The sequence below is a fragment of the Pteronotus mesoamericanus genome, unplaced genomic scaffold (genome assembly GCF_021234165.1).
Source record: "Pteronotus mesoamericanus isolate MK-2021 breed Mesoamerican mustached bat unplaced genomic scaffold, CSHL_Meso_final contig_46, whole genome shotgun sequence".
Lineage (NCBI taxonomy): Eukaryota > Metazoa > Chordata > Mammalia > Chiroptera > Mormoopidae > Pteronotus > Pteronotus mesoamericanus.
In genome coordinates this window covers 9,397,318-9,419,999 of record NW_026555170.1, presented here as the reverse complement: position 1 = coordinate 9,419,999, position 22,682 = coordinate 9,397,318, and the positions used below count along the sequence as shown (strand labels likewise).

General features: G+C 38.2%; 1 protein-coding gene across 2 annotated transcripts in view; it reads right to left on the bottom strand.

Moving 5' to 3' along the window:
• Positions 1-22,682, bottom strand: part of AKAP6 (A-kinase anchoring protein 6) — a 464,313-nt gene that overhangs the window by 268,910 nt on the left and 172,721 nt on the right. For both annotated transcript variants that reach the window (XM_054577924.1, XM_054577925.1), the window contains one exon: positions 4,378-4,629. In XM_054577924.1, coding sequence (XP_054433899.1) covers positions 4,378-4,629 — 252 coding nt within the window. The remainder of the gene's footprint in view (positions 1-4,377; positions 4,630-22,682) is intronic.

Genomic DNA, 22,682 nt, shown 5'->3' with positions numbered 1-22,682 from the left:
TATGCACCGCAACAGTATAAATCACATAGAAAATAACTGACTCACCAGGATACCTGCAACACTTAGCATACTGATGTGCATAGACCAAGCTTTCAAAGACACATCTGTTGAATAAATGAATGAATTATGACATTTTGGAATGTGTCACTATGCCTTCATGTAATTTCTTCCTTTGATTATGTAGTTTTAGTTGACTCCAGTGATGAAAAGGCCGTGCTCCGAAGTCAAAATCTACCTCTAGCATTAATTAGCCATGTGACCATGACCCAGTAGCTTAGTGTCACTAAGCCTCATTTCCTACATCTGTAAAAAGGAAATGGTAAGTCCTGCCATAGGGCTGCTGTGAAGCTTAAAAGAGATAATACATGTAAGATACAAGTCTGACACATAGACAGGTGCTTAATGAATGTTCACTCCTCTCTCCTTTCTCTCTTTCAAATCACTATTATTATAATATTTTTACTATTCAAACATATTTGGGGAGAAATTTTTCAAAAATATTTGGGGAGAAATTTTTTATCAAAATGAGAGGCATCCCTATTCTAAATTATAATGCACAAAGTGAGAAAACAATATTAACTGCCAAAATTACCTAAATAGAAATGTGTGGCTTATATGCTTCATACCTGAACCATGATCTTTAAATAACGGAGTCAGAAACCAAAAAACACGAAGGGATGAGGCAGCCAAATAAAGTCACACTTTATACAATTTTTACGAATGCAATGGTAGAGCTCTGGCCGGGTGGCTCAGTTGGTTGGAGCCTCATCCTGTGCACCAAAATGCTGTGGGTTTGATCCCCGATCAGGATGTGTATGAGGAGGCAAACAGTCAATGTTTCTCTCTTGCACTGATGTTTCCCTCTCTCTCTCTTTCAAATCATTAAAAGCATATCGTCACGTGAAGGTAAAAAAGAAAAAAGAAAGTAATGGTGGAAATTCCAATTTAAAGGTAGGTTGTATTATTTTTTTATTTTTTTTAAATTTAACTGTTTAGTATTCAGAACTTACTCCTTTATAAACAAAGTATTATAAATGATGGTTAAGTTCCAAAGTTATCCCATTAGTTGGTATTTAAATTACTAACCAGTTGAAATTTGCATTATTTTTTATCAGATTTATCGTAAAGGTACAGCACTGCAGCTACGTGAGTGAGGCTAGAGGCATTAAGAAAAAGTGTTTCTATAATGGGTAGAGAAAGAGACATTTGAGAGTTCAGGTAAAAATTAGTCCCTGGAAGTGTCAGCCACCTGTTTCTGGATAGGCTTGGAACACAGTAGCCTTGGGAAAGTATTTGATCGCCATGTTCACAGTCACAGAACCTTAAGACCCAGGAATACTGTCTTGCCTGAAAATAACAGGCACTTAATAAATGATGTCAGATAAATAAACGACCTGAGACTACATATCAGATGATAGGGTACGGCTCCCTTCTCCTGTGTCTTCCCCTGAAGATCCCCTCCCTATGCAGTCCTTCGTTTGGAAAAGAAAACACTATCCTCAAAAACCATGCCCCCAAATAAGCCCTCTCCCATCCTGTTTCCAGGTGAGAAGGAGAAAAGAATTATTATTACAACAGAAAACAGTTAAGAGCTGGTTTTGTTTGTTTTATTTGATTATTCCTAGATTTATAGCCTTATTTACCTACAAAGCATTCACTTTCCATCTATGAACTGCAACTGTTTTTAACATCTCTTACCCTTCTTAATAAATGAAACAATAAATATAATAAAATGCTTGTCACAGTAACTGAAATATAGAACATTTCAGTGTAACACATTTTTTTACACAATGTTGAGCTTTGCCCCTAAGGGTTTTTCATTTGTTTGCTCGTTTGGTTTGGTTTGGTTTTAGTAAGGTGTTTGTTAATTTGCTTGCAAGATATGATCTGCTCCATATTTAAATAAAAAAATTAAAATCATATATTTTGTTTTCTCAAGGACAGGAAGGGTGAAAACTTGCTACTTTCTTGTCTTTCAAACTTACTCTTTAATGTGGCTCTGAAACTCAACTAACTTCCAAGAAAAGAAAATCGGATTCACCTTTATTGGAAGGACATCTACTATTCTAGCTTATCAGCATGTTTTGTGCCATTCCCCTCTTCATTCTACAAATCTTTCACAGCTGAATTTATTCTGATAAAGCCAAGAATTTTATCCTAACCCCCTTCCTTTTTTCCACAATTCCAATGTGGAAACAAATAAAATTAATCAGTCTTTGAAATAGGATCAGGGATCCACAGCTTCAGGAAGGATGATAATGGAGACAGTGTTTCTATTCATTGAAAAATATCCACAAAACAGATGGCTAAGAATCCACTGTTCCTTCATTCCTTGTACAACAAATTGTTGCATCTTTTTGACAAGAAGAAAGACTGACTTCAAACATGAAAATACATAAAATTATTTCCAATCAGTCTGTAAATAATTGTTGAGCTCACATTGTGGGAACCATAATAGATGCTACTTACTTGCAACATAGCTGTGAAATTAGTTAGCCTCAATGGTTTTTCATCATTCCTTGGGATACCACTTCATGAATGATATGAGTTCAAATACATGCATGATAAACATATTTCATAAAGCAATAATAACAATGAACAATAAACTGTAGAGCACTCATATATCCCCAGCTCTCCTACAAGGGTTGGCAATCATTAAATGGTTATTGAATGAATAAATATGTAACATGAATTGGTTTGAGTCAATGATTTCTACTGTCCCTTCTAGTAGTAGAAAGCGGGCAGATCTGATGCCTGTTGAATGCTGGATGCTGGGCAGAGCCAACAGAACACACAAGAGGCGGGGGCGGCGGGAAGGATGTATACATCAGAGACGCCAGGTAGACATCTAAAGAAAGCTCTCTTCAGAATTTAGACAAACCTTTCCCATCTATGATCTCCACCTCATAGGGACCAGATTTAGCACTGAGTAGGCCATTTGGAATTCTTTGAAGGATCCTAAAGGCACAAGAGTACCAATCAAGGACCCTCTAGGGATCCTACTGGGGAGGACTGGCATCTGGGGGCTGATACCCCCCACACACACACATATTCATCCTATGATTTTCAAAGGACTCTACCAAAGTCTGTCACCTCCCTCACTGCCACAGTAAAAGGGAAAGTTAAATGAAAACAAAGACCATGACTTAATGTAAGAAGTGAGCCTAATAGATTTTGATTCCCATATATTTCCAGGGCCTTCAGGGAGTTTGCCACAGCAAGAACATCATTATTATGAAAACAATAATCAACAAGTAAAATTCATTTATAAAAATAGGCACAGACTTGTTCTACTTGATAATGTTGAAGCCATTAAAACATTAATAAATTACTGAATTATATAGCACTCTTTGTAAGGCCTTTTAATCTTATATAGTCATACAAGTTCTTTTTTGAACTTGTAAAAGTACATATATTCCAGAAAACTAACCGTGGAACATTCAATGGGTGTCAAGATCCAAGGGACTATATACATACACCCACACTTTGTATATGATATATATGTACGTATGCATGCATGTATGTATCTACATACCTACCTACTTTATCAATTTATCTACCCCCCTACACACAGAGCTCCTGCTAAATTAACTACCACAATGCTTTGCTCTATACGCTATGACTATTTTATTTGGGAATAAAAGAGTTCATCTGGATTCAAATTTACAGTGTTCATTCTTAAGCCATGCATCAAGACTAACAATAACAAAGTCTTTAAAGTACATTTAATATAGTGAAGAAAAATCTAAATTTATTCATTGTATAAAACTCTAAAGTTAATTTGACTCACTACATCCAGAATTTTTTTCTAAAGCATGAATCTAATCATGTCAATTCCCTGCACACACTGTTTTGTTGTCCTAAAAATAAAGCCCCGTTCTCTTAATACAGTTTTTTAATATGCCTTTTCATCTTCATGATCTGACCTCTGCTTACTTACAATATTAGTTCAAAGCCTGGTTCCTCGTTCCTCGAATTTTTTGCTCCAGTTTTATCTATAGCTCTACGAGCCTGTCTTAGCTGAGGGCCCACTTACAGCCTCGGCTCCAGTGTATGGAACAAACTACTTACTAACAACTTTATTTTCTCTCTGTTTGGGTCATTCAGACTGGCCAGCTGCTTGCTTGCAGCTTTGTGCTCATATGTGTTTCATAAATAAACTTGTTGTCTCATTTCCACTATGCATGTTGTCTCTCATTGGAATTCATCTCTTGCAAGCAAGACAAGAACCAAGGAGAAGCGGGGAATCCCCTGACTCGGGTTTCCCTGGTAACATACCTACAAAGAATTCCTACCCTCCATTTCTGAACTGAAAACATTTTCAAATGGTCACACTTGACAAGGCATTCATTATTTGGCTTCAAAGGAAATACCCACCTCTGTTGTCTCTTCGGAGAAAGCTTGCAGAATGTCCGTCTGCCGGGTGTAGTTGCCATTGGCGTCCTGCAGACCCTGCAGAATGCGCTCCCGCAGGACCAGTACCGACACTCGGAGCTGGTGCCAGAGGAGCTGCACCGCGTGGATGTCCACGATCACATTGACAGAGTAGGACAGCAGCTTCAGGGAGAATTCAGTCTCAAGGAGGGCATGGATTTGTTCAACATGATCAGAAATATCTTCGCAAATGTCCTGCAGTAAAAAAAAAGGGGGGGAGGGAGGAATATGATGACTACTGTGCCTTATCCTAGGGAAACAGCAGTTAAAAAAAAGTCTCTCCTTCACATGACACCAGTTATCAGGGCCAGCAGGTCAGGTGAGCGCACGTTAGATAGCTGGCCTTTGTTTTCATTCACTTACAGCTGCAGGCTGTATTCCTGGGCACTGGGCCTTTTGTGCACACAGGTAAGGTGATATTTTTCTAGGCCACAAAAATTCTATTCTTTCAGATACCAAAATTGAAAGTTCAGCCAAGGTGAGAGGTCACCTCACAAATCCACTCTCTGTTCTCTTTATTTACTATTTGTGATTCTGACAAGCGAGCCAACAGCTACCCTTTTTGCTAGTGGTGAGCTTCATTGGAGCACACAGTACATCAGGATAGAAGCATCATCCAGACACCTAGCATGAAGAAAGATGGACTATAATCTATGTTTTGTAGCATCTCCCAGCCATTCTCTGAACCACAGGGTTTTTGATGTAAGAAACAATAGTCACATTCCCACAGGAACACAATTTAATTCTTAAATTTATAATGGATATCTAAATTTGATACCATACTTTGCAAGTAGAATCACTCTTAAGAAGGAAAACCAGAGAAACCTTGAGGATGAAGAAACACAAAATACAGCTTTATTTTGTTTTTATGGCCTAGACAATTTAAATTAAAACATTAATAGGCCCCAGCCCAGTAGCTCAGTTGGTTAGAGTGTCGTCACAATATACCAATATTGTAGGTTTGATCCCCGGTCAGGTACACAGGAAAATCAACCAATGAATGCATAAATAAGTGAAAAAACAAATTGTCTTTCTTTCTCTCTCTCTCTCCCCCCTCCCTCCCTTCTTACCTTCCTCTTCCTGTCTCTCTAAAATTAATAAATAAAAATAGGCAAAATATCTATTGAATAATGGTACAGAATTGCTCTGAATTTTGAATAATAATTATTGTACAATTCTAGTAGCTCCAATGTTAGTTCTTGACACCCAAGAACTATTGGTGATAGTGATACAAATTGGTGATTATAAAGAGGGAGAAGAATACCAGGTGTAAAGGCATTAGTGTGGATGTGGGAAAAAACAGTGTTTTAGGTCCTACACTGTCAAATAAGTAGTAGTGGTAGAATAATTTCATGAGTTCTAAACATAAGTGGCGAATCCACATAGTGTGTAGATTTATGCAAGCTTTCAGGTCAGTAGGTCACAGCAGAGGAGCGGTCCACTGGAATTCAGAATTTAATTTAAAGAAATATATGTGTATATTATATAGAATTTACACATGTGGCAGACTAAAGCAGGGAATCCTGGGCACTAAAATCTCATATGTATATATAAGTTTGTGTATATATAAGTTTGTGTATATATAGGTATTATACTGGGTGCTGGGGACAGAGAAGAATAAAACAGCATTACCCTCAAGAATCTTCTAGTCTACTAGCCACAAACTGCCCCCCGCCACACACACATTGCCCACAGCAGGCCCCTGCATGTGTCCAGACAGTATGGAAGAAAAGCATTCACAGAAGAAACACAACAGGAGCTGGTATAAACCATCCCAACTTAGGAGAAATCAAATAGTAACCATCAAATGTTTCATGTTAACTTTTTATGTGAAGAACAGTTCATTAGAATCATGTACCTAATTAATAAATTATATTTAAAAATTCCTTTAAGCCTGACCAAAAAAAAAAAAACTTGAAAGAGATGAAAACTTTAAACTAACTAGACTTTGGAGTCCTAATTATGTAAAGTTCTTGCAAATGTGGCCCACAAGCACAGGCAGTCCAAAAGAGATCTGGGGCAAAAAGTACATTACCTTATAAACCAGCACAGGGGAACCAATCACAGTCATTGTTAGCCGTCTCTCTGCTGACCGTCCGCATAAGAAAGCAGGTCTCTAACTGCCACCATGAGATATCCATACTGCCCCTAGTCTCAGCTAATGCATGCTTAGAGCATCTACTCTTTTTATCCCCCATACCTGGGATTCCTGATACCTCAATCACCTCACAACGCAGGCTCTGCATCATTTGCCTTCTTAGGATGGTCATTTCTGTGGAGTACTGCGTTGCCTTGGAAAACTGCCTTCCTCTCACTGCTGGCCACCTCCAAATTCTCTGTACTTTTCTGGTCAATATGCCCATTCCCTTGTGAAAACCCTTCTTAATAAGAAATACGTGAATAATTACATCTACCTTGTGGTCTCACCCAACTCTCACTCTGCCCAAGGATCTTGCTTTCCTGTGGCCCCCCCAAGGGATGCTGCCTATTATCCAGGTCTCACCTGAAAGATGGACAGGTAGGGCAGAGGGGGAAAGGGCAGGCCTCAGTGCTTCCTTGCTACTTTCTGATCACTACTCTTTTGCTCTCACACTAACTACCTTCTTTTCTAGCAGGTGCCTACTAGCTTTACCTACTTAAAATCTCCCGTGATTCTACATGGATTTCAGTTATTCCCTTATATCTTTTCCTTCTGAGAAAAAATAAAATGTTCTCCGGCAAGCTCATTTAGATGTCTAAATCAAGAGATGTCTCAAAGACTAGCCAGCTGCTTGCCAGCAGCTTTTAATATAAAGTGAAGATAGTTTTTAAACGTCCTTCAAGCAATAACATTTTTACAGATCCTCAAATTGTCCCTAGGCCAACCCATAATTACTAAGGATAGAAGGAAAATGTCTTTAGGAACTAATTACTTCTGTTTTTGCAGCCAATGCTTTGAGCACACAAAGGACCATAACTCCAGAGCCCACCCCCTGAAGTTCCCTGACTGGTGGGAAGATCAGTGTTCGCAGAGGCTGCACCGATGAGAAGGAAATAACTGTGCGCATGGGGCAAAGAGCAGAGGGAGAAAAACACTCTTTTAAGTAAGTAAAGTTTGGGTCAAAACTCAACAATAAGGAAACAACCAACCCAACTATAAAACAGGCAAAAGATCTGAACAAAGAATCTCAGTGGATATAATGGCAAATAACCACATGAGGAAAACATTCAGCCTCATTAGCCATCAGGGGAATATATATTAAAACCACAGTGAGATACCATTGTGTACACCTCTATTAGAATGACTAGAATTAAAAATAAATTACGAAATGCTGATGAGTTCCAGAGCAATTGGAACTCTCTTACACTGCTGCTGGGGATGCAAAATGATACAGTAGCTACAGAAAACAGTTTAACAGTATCTTCTGAAGTTGGTCATATGCTGAGAGTAGTATAACTGAGTGATTCCATTCCTGGGTGCTCACATTAGAGAAATGAAAGCTTAGGTATACACAAAAAGGAAAAGAACCTCTACTCATAGTCTCAAAGGGTTACACAGTGTATATTTCCATTTATATGAAATCCTCAAAAGACAAAAGCACAGTGATGAAGAGCAGAGGAGTGGCTGCCAGGGACTGAGGGTGGGAGAGCACGACTGTAGACTGGCAGCACGAGGGAGTTTTCTGAGGTGATGGAACTGCCCTGTATCCCATTGTGGAGGTGGTTATACAAATCTACACATGGGTTAAAATCTGTAGAACTGCATATCAAAAAATAATGTTTATAAATTTTTGTAATTTTTGTAATTTTTCTATATGATAGTCTTAAAAATAACAATAGAAAAGAAAACCAATTTATAGTCTGTTATTAAAACGCATGTGAACATTTGTTTTGGGTCACACATTCCTTTCAGATTCTTGGAAATTACAAGTAGCACACTCTTAAGGCCACGGCACTACAATCATTAGGCCTCATTCTATAATTTCCACATGATCTTCAGACAAGTATAAAAGAAAATGAGATTAATCTGGAGCCCATCTCAAAGCAAATAACGATGGTTAACAATCTCTCCTCAAAATTGCGTAGGATTTTTTCTGTATATTTTACTATGTTAATGAGAGAAAGTGATACCCTCCATTGTCTTTTGTAATTCACATATAGCACAGTAGCCCCTGTAGCCTTCAGAATTACTCACAGCATAACATTCACTGGAGACATTATGTTGCCAACTGCTACTTCACTCAAACTTGTATATATCTTGCCGTCTCGAATTGCAGCTGTTGCTGCCCGTCATTGAAACAGGAATCTTCTATGGTTACTGAAGTAGCTGATATAAACACTGACTTGACCTGAGAATGTTTACAAATACACTCTAGCTGGATGAGTCAGTATTTTTCTTTTATAGTTGTACATATATGTGAGAGAGGTATCATTTCTTTCTTTTTTTTATTTCTTTTGTAAGATTGTTGTATATTTTTAGTTGTATCATTTCTTCTACACAAATACAGGGCTGTTAAGATAACTGTTATGTATTTAGCCAGTATGTCCAGGTGTCATCAGCATAGAACAGAAATGAGGGTTCCCGTCCTGCGGTTGCTCTAATTGCTTACCATGGTAACGCTGAGTGTGACCTCCTTGGCTCCTGTTAATTGGCCCTGGGAGGGGATCTGTTTGCTGCCTCATCATGAGGCCACTGTGCCTATCTACTTTCAACCATTTAAACACACACACACACACACACACACACATTGAAAGTTTCCTCATGAAATTATGTGTCTGTGGATCGGCATTCTGCTAAGGTTCCCCAAACTATCTGTCTCTAGGGCTCCTTGTGCATTAGGAAACCTGCCCTTCCAGCAACTTCCTCACCTGGGTGCTGAAGCAACACTTGGCACTCCGGTTTCATGAAATCCCACAGATGAAGCCCTTCCCGCTTCCCTCTGCGTCATGCTGCCCTAAATGCACCCCTAAATGAGAAAACATAGCAAATCGCCCTAATACCTATAACCTGAATCTCCATAGGCACAAACAGTAATTGGATGGCACTTCTCCATTCATCTACAACCCTAAATAACGTTTCTTTCCCTTTCCCTAGAAGTAATTTCCCTGTTTCTCTCAAAACACTCATGACCTACATTTTTCCAACTGCAGGACACATTCAGATGATTTTTCTTAAAAAAAAATTAAATCAATACAGCCTACTTTTAAAAGATAAGTCTTCTCCCCGCTACTTCTCTCTTTTTCCCATCAGAGTTTCAGAAATCTTGAATTCTTGTCTTATCCAGAGCATACAATTACAATTAGAATGAAAAGTTTTCATGTTCTAAAGACAGTAAGAGAGACATAAATATAAGATGTATTTTTGTACATGTTTTAGTCTTGCTGCAAAATGCAATGTCATTGGCATTTTGTTTAAATGCCAATTCAAACAAAACAAAACAAAATAACTGCTTGTTTTGTTTACTAGCAATTGTACAAATGAATAAAGAAAAGTGTCTTCGCCTATGCCTATGTTCGCCCTGTGTGTGTGTATTCATTAGAAAAAGCTAAGAAGAGATTCTTACCTAATACATGCACTTCATATTCTAAAATACAGATCAAGGGAACACTACAGTGCTTGTTTAAAAAAAAATCTAATACATGAACCATTTGAACTAAGGCTTGCAACTTTATACACAAAAAAAACCCTTCCTATTGTAAACTATTAACGTCATCTTCAGTTGGTTATCAAAACTGTACTTTCTCCAAAAGACAGAGTCTTGCGTGTTCCTTTGACAAGATATTTGTATTTTCCCCAAAGTAGACTGCCCCCCCTTTTTTCCTTCCTTTAGCAAATACATTTTCTAATGGTCCTGGTTTCTTCTTTGTCGTATTGAGAATGACAGTGATGGAGTGTGGTGAGAGGCAGGCTGAGACTTTTTAAGATCATCACACTACTTTGTCCCAAAGTTTCAAGAATTCTGTGGTTATAAATAGTGATTGTCCTTTTAATTGCTAAAATTCCAAGTGTGAGAGCTGAAATGAGATTATTTATGTCGCAATGATTTTGCTAGTATCATTAGCCTTTGCTCATCCATATCCCTGATTGGACTACCTTTCTGGAAACGGGAAATAATGCCACACGGCTAGGACACCGCCGTGCATGTGGGCAGTGTTCAAATGATATTTGTAGAATTAGAGTCAATTGGATAAAATATTACATTTCTAGTCAAAGTGAAATCCGAAAAAAGCAAGTAGTAGTTTTTAGTTTACTCTCCTAAATGTATCCACACTAAACAACACTCAGTCAGCAAAGGTAACTGAAATCAGATCATCTGTTTCGATCAAGAGAGCTGCTGAAAAGCGTATGGATTTGTGAGTGAAAGAGAAAGTAAAAAAAGAAGGTGAAAATGCTGAACACAGACTCGGCAGTCTTCACACTCCTGCTTTCACACTCAAAGCCTCCTTTTCCTTCAACTGAGAAAGGAGCCATTACAAGTTTGCCTGGCCATATTCAAATCTGAATTGTTCTATTGTCCATGATCTGAATTTTTTTTTTTTTAGTATAGAATTGTTATTTTAAAAACTTCAGAGGATTCACGGATTGAGATTTCACTTTAAATTCTTAACCCCAGGCTTTGATTTGAAAGGGAAAAAAACCTGAGCAAAAAAGATGAAAGAAAATTTGACAATTGTTATTGCACCCTGGAGAAAATGTTTTTCTAATTGAGCTATTGCTTAGTCACATTCACATTTAATGTTCTGTGTGACTCAACTAGGAAAAGGGGTCATTCATTAATGAAAATCACACCTATGGCACTAACTCTCAACAGCTTATCTGGAAATTGCTCTGGTCTGTACTTTCTCCAAGACATCTTTACAGAACCGATTTCCTGTAGAAATCGACAGAGAAGTCAGTGCTGGTCTCACACCACAGCGAGCCTGCTAATCATGCACAGGCCAGGGCTGCTCCTTTTGAGGAGAGATGGGACCAAGGAATTTGCATTTTCTTGAGCCTGCAGCCACCATGACGCTGGTGTCCTAGACACCACACATTAAAAACACTGAGCCAGAAATGGGTCAGCTGTCTAGTTAGACTCCAACTGAAATGGGAACTACAAGCAATCTTGCCGCTACACAACTAGAAAAACAAAACCTCCCAGCACCTAGAAAGGTAGCCCGCTGCTAACATTGCACAGATGTCTTTACAAGAGAATTTAATCTTTTGTGCCCCAGAACACAATTTTCCACAACTTTATTTACCCACTGCTGTGATAGTCTCTAGGGCAGCATCAAGTTTGTAAGTTTCTCTAACACGGTTTCTCTTTTTTCTGGGGTATTTTTTTTTTTACATTTTTATTATAGAATGAAACAGTTACAAAATACCACCCCAAAGATATATAGTTTAGGAAATTATTATAAGGCAAACAAACACCTCTGTAACAACTCCCCATGTCAAAAATTAGAACTTTGCCAGCCACCCAGAGGGGCCTCCATGTGCCCCCTCCCCATCACAGACTCTCATCCCTGCAAAAGTGACTGCTATTCTGAGGAGCATAGCTTTCTTTTATCTCTTTACTGTTTTATCACCCAAGTAAGCATGCCTGGATTCTATAATTTACTTCTGCCAGCTTTTCACTTGATATATCCTTTAAGTCTTTTGTAATCTACAGATTCCAACTATGTACCTTTGTTTGTTCACATAATTTATCTGTTAAAGATGCTGGGGCATTAGGCCTGCAGAGTGTTCACAGTTTGGATTTGTCGATTGCAGCCGCTGAAGCAGGCAGGAGTTGTTTCCTCTGCCCTCTTCACCTTCTACCAATTGGCAGCCAGATCCTGGAGCCTGATTAGTTTCAGGCTCCAGTAGACAAAACTTTGACAAAACTAAAAGTAGCATTGAGTTCTTTCTTCAAGAGGCATTTAACTTTGGTTTTTGTTCTTTCTTGATAGTTGCTATCAACTATTTTGGTAGTTGATGTTCTGTGCCTAAAACTGTTAATGTATGGGGGTTACAAAATGATGATATTCTCATTCTATCATTTTGTTTTCATTTATTAGCTGAAATAACTTTATTAGAAGAGGCTTCACTTTATCAACTATTTGGTTATGGTGATAAAATTCAAGAAAATGTTTGATTCTTTCCTTTTCTTTACCCACTGTTCAAGATAATGAATTGGTTCTCTGTCACATTCAGAAGGTAACCAACCAATTGGTTTACTTAATATCATTTTGTATTCATAAATTTAAACATATTTGGTGGGTTTTGACCCACTACAATTCCTAACCATACTGAAGCTCAAATTGTCCATCTTTGGTCAGTAGGATCCCCTTCAATTTAATTTAGTTGACTATTCTAGTCTCTGAGAGCTTCCTTGCTCATCCAATATATTGTCAGACTGGAAATGGGCCGTTTTGCAAAGAGGCCTTGATTTTCTTTAATGGGAATAATTTTCCAAATTATCACCTGGGGAATAGGGATGCTCATTACTACTAGGTTAGTCATTATTTCTAGGATTTTATAACAAAGCTAGGAAGTATGCATATTTAAAAGAAAAACACCTTATGAATTCATAACTGATATTTCCAATTCAAATTCATAACTATAGTGCTTTTACCTAGTATCTTCTATACTACATCTGTAGCTCCTCTCTTCTGTATCAGAATCCTGGTTCTCAAGAACACAGGGGATAACAGAATTAGAAGATCCCATAGTAACTCATTTGTTTTATCTCACATTATACGTATGATACTTTCAGAATGATAATACTAACACTACTCTAAAACAACTACAACTACTGCTACTACTACTACTGTCCCTGAAGCAAACGACTAGGACATTTATAAGATACCTCTAGACATGGTGGCTTTTGCTACCACAGAAGAGAACAAGGTTACCTTTGGTTTGTCTTTAACTGTTCTTTCAGAGGGTAGAACTTATACCCTAGTCTCACATTCACTACAATTTATATTATGCAATTTAAATATTTGGAGGTTTTGTAAGTTCATTTATCATTTGCAAAGTCCTTCTAGAAGGAAAAAAGAAGCCTCATTAAAAATATGACTATGAATCATATGACCACTATTTCTCTTGAAGGGAGAAGAAAGTCCTTTGGTTTTAGAAGGCAACACCCTGAGAGGCTTCCTGCCTCAGCAGATCCCCCTAGACTTTGCAGGCCATCACACAATATGCAAAAGAACAAAAATCAATGAAGGTGGTAATCAACAATATGCCAAAGCAACTTCACCATGCATGTGAGTGCTAACTGTGCCAGGTAAAGCACTCTTTTTCTTTCCAATGTATTTTCAATAGCAACCAGAGGGCATAGGATAGGATGATTCTTATTACATATTAGTTTAAGGCTGTCCCATGATGCAATGGTTTTCTCTTCTAAAGCAATGGACTGCGACGGTCTCTTCATTTACCATCTCACAAGGAAAAGTTGTACAATTTACATATTTGCTTTGTTTGTTCAGTGGTCTATATGCCATTTCTGTCTATTTCTATGAGGTTTATCGGCCTTAGGAAATTCCTGTATGACAAGCACTGCGTTTTTATATTTTGCTTTATAGAGTAGAGCACCACATGCAAATAGATTCTTAATACATGCTGAGTTTATGATATTGAATTCACAAACCATGAAACTGGGATGTATCTAGATTACTTTGCACCAGGCTGAGTGTCAGAAAGTCTGAGTTCTTGGCCCTGGTGTGTACTGGTTACCTGTGTCCCAATAGATCACTGAACCTCAGTTTTCTCACCTATAAAGACAATGCTGGATGGATGGTCTCTACTCTCAAGTACCAAGATTTTCTTTTGTTTTCTTCTCTTTTATTGTGTGTACCCTTCCCATAATGCATAACCAGAGCTTTAGTTACCCAGAAGCTTTTGTATATCTCTGAAAATCCTTGTAACATGTTATTTCCTATGTGTAGTAGAATGGGTACTAGGTTGGGAATCAGGAGACCTGAGACCAGTGCTGGGAATACTGAAAAGTATTTCTCTGGCTCCTGCAACTGACCCCGCCACAGTAGCTAAAAGATCAGTGCAGATCTATACCAACAGGCTAAGAAAGGAAGGTCATTCTGAATGAGGGTCAAGACCCCCATCCTCCACTCCACACTAAATGTCCTGCGGAGCCTCTTTGGTGGCGTTCTCCTTTGTCACCATAGTAAGGCAAACCCGTTACTCTTCCACCTCTCATTTGCCAGCTCCTAGCAGACACATACACACGCACACACACATTCCTGGGAGGCTCCATTTTGTCTGCCTATACCACCCACTGCTCTCTCTTCATTTCAGTCATTTAAGATTTATTTTCTAAAAATTTATAAGTACGTTCTAGCTTATAAATTCTAGTGTGGCTCAGTGGACTGAGTGCCAGCCTGTGAACCAAAGGGTCACCAGTTTGATTCCCAGTCAGGGCACATGCCTGGGCTGTGGGCCAGGACCCCAGATGGGGGTGTGCAAAAGGCAATAGGTGGATGTATCTCTCACATTTTTCTCTCTGTCTTGCTTCCTCTCTTCCCCTCTCTCTAAAGAAATAAATAAAATCTAAAGGTAAAAATTTTTAAAAAGATAAATAGTCTTACAGATTTATTTACAAATGTTTTCTCTTGACCTATTCACAAATGCTTATTATGATGGGGGGAAAAAGTTAAAAAGATGAAAGTTCTATTTGGAATTTCATTGCTGACTCATGGTGTAAACTTGGAAAGGTCAGTTTCTTTATTAGATGCACTCTTCATATATTTAGATCACTAAGACCATGACACAGCTTCCAAGGATATGTTTCTATGCCTTCCTCCCCCACATAAATATCCACAGCAACTAGCGTGGTTGTTGATTTGTATTCAAACACCTACCACATGCTTATTGAAGGCTAACATACACACAAGCTTTTAGTCTCACTTCTGAGAGTCCGGAACAGGAAATGAAACCTCATAAGATCAAGTCCTGTGAAGAACTAATTTCAGAGAATGTGGTTAAGACACTCAAAATGATACAAGACCAAATCCAGATTCTGAAGCCAATGTCACCCTTTCACATAAAGCAGACAAAGATGCCTCAACAGACCTTCTCGGAAGCTCCTGTTGCCTTTCGCGGACCCTAAGAATACCTACTAAGGCAATCGTGGATTTACCTGTTGAAATGGTATCACAGAGTTGTGTATAATGATGAAAAGTTTTAACAGACAAAAGATCAAAAGAGAGGAGATTGGTTTAACACAATGTGGTAATTCATATAAGGAAAAAAAATACACAAGTGCTAAAAATGATGTTGCACAATATATTTAATGTCCTTGAATATTCAAGACATATTGTTAACTGAGAAAAAGTAAGTTAAAGAGTTCTATTAAAAATTACAGCTATGTGTACTCAGAAAGAACTAAAAAAGATGTCAAAGCTGTTCCTAGAATTTTCTGTAGGTGGCAGCATTAGAAGTGATTTTTAATGTATTGTTTGCATGTTTTAAATTTTTTCGACTAAAGATTCATTTCTTTTGTGAAAAAGAAAAAAAGTAAAAGATAAACAACAACAACAGAGTGAGGTTATTTCCCAAGGCAAAAAACAAAGAGTCAAGGAAATGCAGATCAAACTATGTAGTGTGTAATATAAAGTATAATATCAAGGTGATTGAATTTCAAAGTCAAGGCTCCAGGTTCCTACACTCCCAGCATTCTTTTTGTGTAGGGAGAGACCAGTCACTTCATTCACAGCCATACTATCATCATTCTCCCAAGGCTCTGTGTCAAGAGGCCAAGTTCTATTAGCCAGGTATGAACAGACAAATAATATATCACTGATTATTAAGACGTTTAACTCTGTTTTTGCTTTGAGTTTCTAAAAGTTTATCAGACTTGAAATAAAGACATAGGTGAGGGAAAGATATTGATCACCTGAAATAAATAGGAATGTAAATATATTCTTTCCCTTTTAATTTGATTGATTGATTTGTCCCAGAGTATGACAGACTAGATCATCAATCCTGTTACATTTTCATACAAACCCAAAAGGGAGGGGTGTTTCTCAGGGCAGATTCTATCAGTTGACAAAGTAAGACCTTGTTTATCTCTAGAAGTGATCTCAACATGCTGGGATTCAGAATCTTCCACTTTTAAGCTACTATAGCCTTTGTGTAATTACCCAGGAAGTGAAGACATCTAAAAAGAATTCAATGCTCCCTTGGGGGAATACTTCACACAACTAAAATTTCTGTTCCTCATGATTGCTTAGGAATTATTGAAACATATACTTTTTGTTAATTGACTTCTATGAACTTTTTTGTTTACTTCTATCAACCAAATAATTTATGCCAATGGATTTGTTTTGTTCCTGTGCTCATCCCTTTATCCTCAGAATCAAAAAGAGAAAAATATATGCATCTAAAACATTAAGGTTGAGCATCAGAGCTTATATTAAAACAATGAATTCAGTTTATATCTTAGTTAAGAAAATCCATTTTGGTGTTTTGCCTTCTCCATGCTTGACTGACTCTCCACATTAGAACTACTTTTCAGCAAGCGCTACACATACAAAGCGTGACGGAAGTTATTGAATTCCAATAACATGGTTTTAAATCTACCCTCATTGCCCTTTTCCAGAGGCCCCTTTGGGAAATAAAAATAGATCAAAATAATGTATCTGACCAACAAGTGCAGCAACCATCCATTATTAATGTCCCAATGACACACCACAATAGAGGGTGAAGGATCTGTTCAAATAGTTTCTATAACACTGATTCAAGCTTCTTAAAGAACACTGTACTTTACTTTTAAAATCAGCAAAAAGCTAAGGAACAAATTCAATTTTAATGCACCTTTCAAAACTCCAGATTAATTTTACCTATAAAAATTATTTTTAACCTTATTGCTTACTTAGATTGACTATAAACTTAGTGAGGAAGAACTTTCTTTTCTCTGATTACACACACAGAATTTGATATGGACAGAATTCTATCCATATCAATTAATGAAAAGGGTTTCAGAAAGATCACAAAAGGAGGAGCAGAACCAACAAATGAGCTCTGAGCAAGCACAAATATCGAATGAACTTCAGGTCACTCCTTTCAACATTTAATCTGTGATTAATAAGCTCCATCCTATAGTATCCTAAATCTTATGCCTGCCCCTCTATCATATTTAACCTCAGACAAAAAAGAACCTTGTAAACTTCTAGTGAAAATTCAGATGTATACAAGTAAATTAATAATGAGTAATAAAATTAAAGAAAAAATAACAGGGGTGAATGAGCAGGAGATTTATAAGGATAAGACAACATGTTATTATTTCTCTATGATTTAGACCTTACCTACTTCCTGGAAAGGGAGGGGAGATTGAAGGTAGTTTTTAAATAGTAAAGTATACCATTAAAGGTCTTTTTTTTTTAAGACAGAAAGGGAAGTAGTGACTAAGATAGTTGCTGCACTCAAGCCCTCAGTTTAGCACTATGGAAGGAGAAAATGTGTGGCCAGAAATGAATGGCTGAAGGAAAACACCTGTTGTAGGAAATTAGAGTCACAGTGGAATTATCAACAGTTAATACAAGAGGGTAGCAGTAGAGTGAGCAGTGTGAACTAAAGACCCAGAACACCCACACAGGGAAGATCTTGCTTCTTTAGAATTGCATGGCATCTTTGTGACAATAATTCAGACTTTGAATGGAAGGCAAAGCAAAGTTCGATGGAAAGAACCAGGTGCAAAGAAGCCTAGTTTGGAAAGGGCTGAGTTCAAACAGAAGAGAGACAACAAGGAAATTACTAAGGAAAATGTATCTCTGGAACTAGCAAAAAGTGGACTCTATAATTAAACTTTGTCTATATTGCTTGTCCACTTACATGATATGGAGGATGTGTGATCCAGGATTGGTCACACAAACGTCGAGAAGTTCTCCCACTCCAAGCAGAGGGTAGAAAGTTTGTGTAGGATGACATGGTCCAAAGGGACCCCTCTTCCTTCCTCCTTTAGGTTGGTGCAAAGGTCAAGACCATCAGCAACCTTGAGGAGCCTTCTGTATTAAAAAGGTCCCTATAGATTCATCAAAGTGCAACAAAGAATGAGGATTTGAATGGCTAGCTTGACTCCAGTGATTTCCCTTATTGACCCAGTTGGAGGTGACATGAAAGAATAAGTGGATGTTGCTTTGAAGTGAACATTCTGTCATTATATGTTCACCGTCAAGAAGCCATCTTGATATTGGGAAAAGCAGCTTAGTACCTAATTATAATAGCGTTCATTCACTATAGAAAGAATATGCCTATCTTAGGGGAAAATATTGGTACAGGCACAGCTTAAGCTCTATGAATAGGCTATACAAGTGATAGTGAGTGATACTGGCGTGGTGTCGGGAGTGCGGGAGGAGTCAGAGGAGATGGCCGAGGCAGCAGGAGGGAAACACAGCACGGGACAACAGATTTTCCTACCCCCAGGCCGAGATGCAGCAGGAGGAGGCCCTGCAAGGGGCATGTGCAAGGCTGGTGAAATGTTTGGATAAAGAAAAAGCCCTCCAACTCCCTTTTGGTACAAGAAGGAAGGGGGAGGTGCTGTACTGAAGTAAAATCTGTCAGTCTAGCCTGGGAAAATGACAGGATTGGCTGGGGGTACTGGATGCTTCTGGGAGCATGAAAGATCGGGCCAGAAGATTTAATCTGAGGGAAGGGAGAAACATGTGCCTCTTCCTCTGGGTTCCACATCACAGACCATGAAGGGCCAGATCACTTGAGGGACTGGTAGATACTGGAAGCCACATGACCAGGCAACCATGGCCAGCACAATGGAGTCCCCACACTGCCGGCCACAGCAGTTGGCAATGGCGCTAGGTACATGGCGCAAAAAGCGGCGGCAGCAGTGTGGCAGTGTGAACCATGAAGCACAGGCTCCTGGGAGAAGCCTGAAGCCAGACTGCAACTGGGAACAAGCTAAGGCACCTGAATGGTTGTCTGAATGGAACAGCCATCTGCAGTTCCCAAAGGATGGTATTTTTAAGTGGAAGAAGGAACTCCAGGTGCAGACTTGGACTGGTCATATAGAGTTTGGCAGGGCTTTCCTCTGGGTGTTCTGGAGGGATGGGATCCGAGGAAGAGGCGTGCTATCCTTCCAAATTGTGTAGCTTTTGAATCGAAGACCTCTTTCCTTTTTCACCAAACCTTTCCCTCTGGAATTTGCCTATGGGTGACAGTGGGCAGTGAACCCCAATTTCTGTTAGTAACAATAAAACAAAAGCTCAAAATGACTATGGGAGTAGAAGTAAAGCACATAAATAAAATACACCAATACATTTCTGGGGATTAGGATTGTAGGTAATTTTTTTCTTTATCTGTATCTGTATGTTTACCTATATATTACAATTCATTATAAGCAACATGAAATACTTTTTCAAAACAATATTTATTGGGTTTTGCTTGCTTGTTTGTTCTTCAGCATGTACACAAATCTCTTGCCTTTTAAAAATAAGAGACAATGATGTAGCAAAAAGACCTAGTTTGTAGTAATCATAGAAGAAGAGCTAAGCAGAGAGTGGGAAAAGTAACGCAAAGGCTTTTGGGTGAGGGCCCTGGAACTGAGGTGATAGCTGGTGCTAGATCCCCCTTCAGGTGTTCTGCCCACAAAGATATTACAGCCAAGTCCTCACCCATAAACTCACCCCAAACTTCCTTTAAATGTAACCAGAATACATTTTGTTTTTCAAACTGTGGGAGGTCAGCTGCACTGCAGGGCAGTTGCCACGGTTTATGGAATGACAGAGATTTCCGGGAGAGGCAACTTCAATAAAGGAGTGTCGAATAACATACAGCGAATGTAAATTGACACCAAGGCTGGAATAACCAACCCTCAGAAGGACTATAAAAAGCCAGCAGAGTCACACATCTCATCAACGGAACTCTATTTGCCTTGGGGCCAGACCAAGTCTGGGAGTTCTGACTCCTTCGCCTGCCAAAAAGCAGGCAGTGCCCTGATCCACCCCAAGCAGGAGACTGGTGTCCCGGAACCACCTCCTCTCTTGTGTAAGCACCAGAACAAGACAGGTCAGGGCAGTGTCATTTATAAAGGTGCATTCTCCGTTTCACTTGTACAAAGAGTTATAAAATGTACTTCTACATCATATGAATGACTCCGGGAGGATTTTTAAAAACTTTTTAAGAACATTATTTTTCAACAGAAGTGATGAGTTTATTGCAAAAGAAGTTAGGAAAGATAAGACAAAAAACTAATCAGGGACCATGTCTTCCTTATTTACCATTTATATTTAGCACCCAAAACAAAGCCTGACACATAGTAGGAACTCAATAAATAATCACTAAATGAAGAGTAATTAAATAAATCATCAAAAATCCTACTCTTCATACAAAGTGGTGCATAACTCTCTGTTTTGTGTTCTATATTTGTGTTGTTTTCAATTCCATGGCATACTGTGAATATCTTTTATGTCAATAAATATGTGTCATAATTTTTATGGCCATATAATATTCCATCTTTTAAAAAAATATAATATTTTTTTAACCAATCTTTTGTAGCTAGAGTGCCTTTCTCTTAAAAACACAAATATCTTATTGGTCAATCAACAAATCCTGCTTATTTTTCCTTTCCTTAGACTTTAAGTTCTATGAGAATAGAGACCTTTTCTGTCTTACTTATTACTGGATCCTCAGAACTTATTACAGTTTCTTGTGACCAATAAATATTGAATGAACAATCGCTTTTGTCTGTTTCCTTCTTTGATTCTTGTTTCAACCACCCTGCTTCTGACTAAACTACTGACATAGTCTTCAAGCTGGTTTTCTTCCTCTAATATGTCTAAATCATTTTTACTGAATTTAATACCAATAAATACCCCTTTATTTATGTGTTGAATCCCCCTTTCATTAAAGTGGCTTCCTTGCTCAAACCTTAAAGGTTCCGCAATGTTAGGATAATTTTAAGTCTTTATTGTAGTTTATCAAGGACCACCATAAAAAGAATCACAGAGTCCTTTAACATAGGAAGCTACTTTAGATAATTTTCCATTTGAAACCATCATTTCACTTCTGAGTAACTGAAACTAAGAAGGTTCAATGACTTGCCAAGGACACACGACTGGGTAGTGGCAGAACCCAGGTCTCTGGTCTACAGGCCAAGGCTTGTTCTTTTAGGCCATACCTGCTGCCCCCCAGTCTACCTTGGCAGCTTCATCTCCCACACAGATTCGGAGGAGAGAGTTTCCAGACCATCCCTGAAATAAGCCTGACTCATTCTGGCTCTTGACATTTGCTCACAGCATTACTGTTGCCTAAATTGTCCTTCTGTACCCAACCAAATCTTTTGCAAGACCCACTTTAAGCCCTTCTTCCTCTACAATGCCTTTCCCATTGAATTCTTTGTCCTCTGATCTCCAACAGTACTTGCCGGCCATACTCATTCCAGCATTTAAGTATATGTTGCCTTACAATGCTATTTCACAGCTGAGTGAAGTAGCTTGCTGCCTGTGTAAGAAAGGGGAAAAGGGGTGGAAATGGAAAAAAAAGCACCACTATATGTGCTGAGCCAGCTAAATACATTCTGATACTAGAACACAGCACTTAAGCACAGCTAGCCAGCATAACATCTTGATGTTTCTTTTACCCTTTCTTATTTTTAATGTAGAACTCAATTGGAGTCCAAAGTTTCTGGCTTGTTAATGGTAAAGACTTAAAGCTAAAAAGCAAGATTATTTTTGATGCTTGAGACACTGGATGGTAAGGCCTTTGAGAGGAAGTATTGCACCTTATTTTAGTGTTCATAAGACTACATATTTTGGAACAAGTCTGATTACTTTTCTATAAGTAACTCTACAAATGCCCAAATTGAGAATTTGCTATGCTATGATTTCATAGCTGACAAATTATAAGCAATTGTTGGATGGATAAATATAATACTGACCAAGCATAGTTTCTACACTATGGCAGAACAAATAGAACTATGACTTTCGTTTTATACTCTACAAAGCTGATTCAATGTATCTTAGATAATTCTATTAAGTTTCTGACTGTTACAGTATTTTCTGTTTTCCATGACTTGAGGACATTCCTTCAAATCATTGACATGGATGAACAGCCACATTAATGCTATATTTTATATATCCAAAAGCAATAATTTCTCTCAAAGTTCTCACTCTCTAGAGCTATCTGCCTTTTTCAACAATTCAGTTAACATAGAAATTTCTAGAATTCCACTTTGAGAACTACTTGCAGAGCAAGTTCACAAGTTGCATAATAAAATGAATATCATGTCTTCACTTATTTTCTGATTTTGATCAAAAATTAATATCCAGCTTCA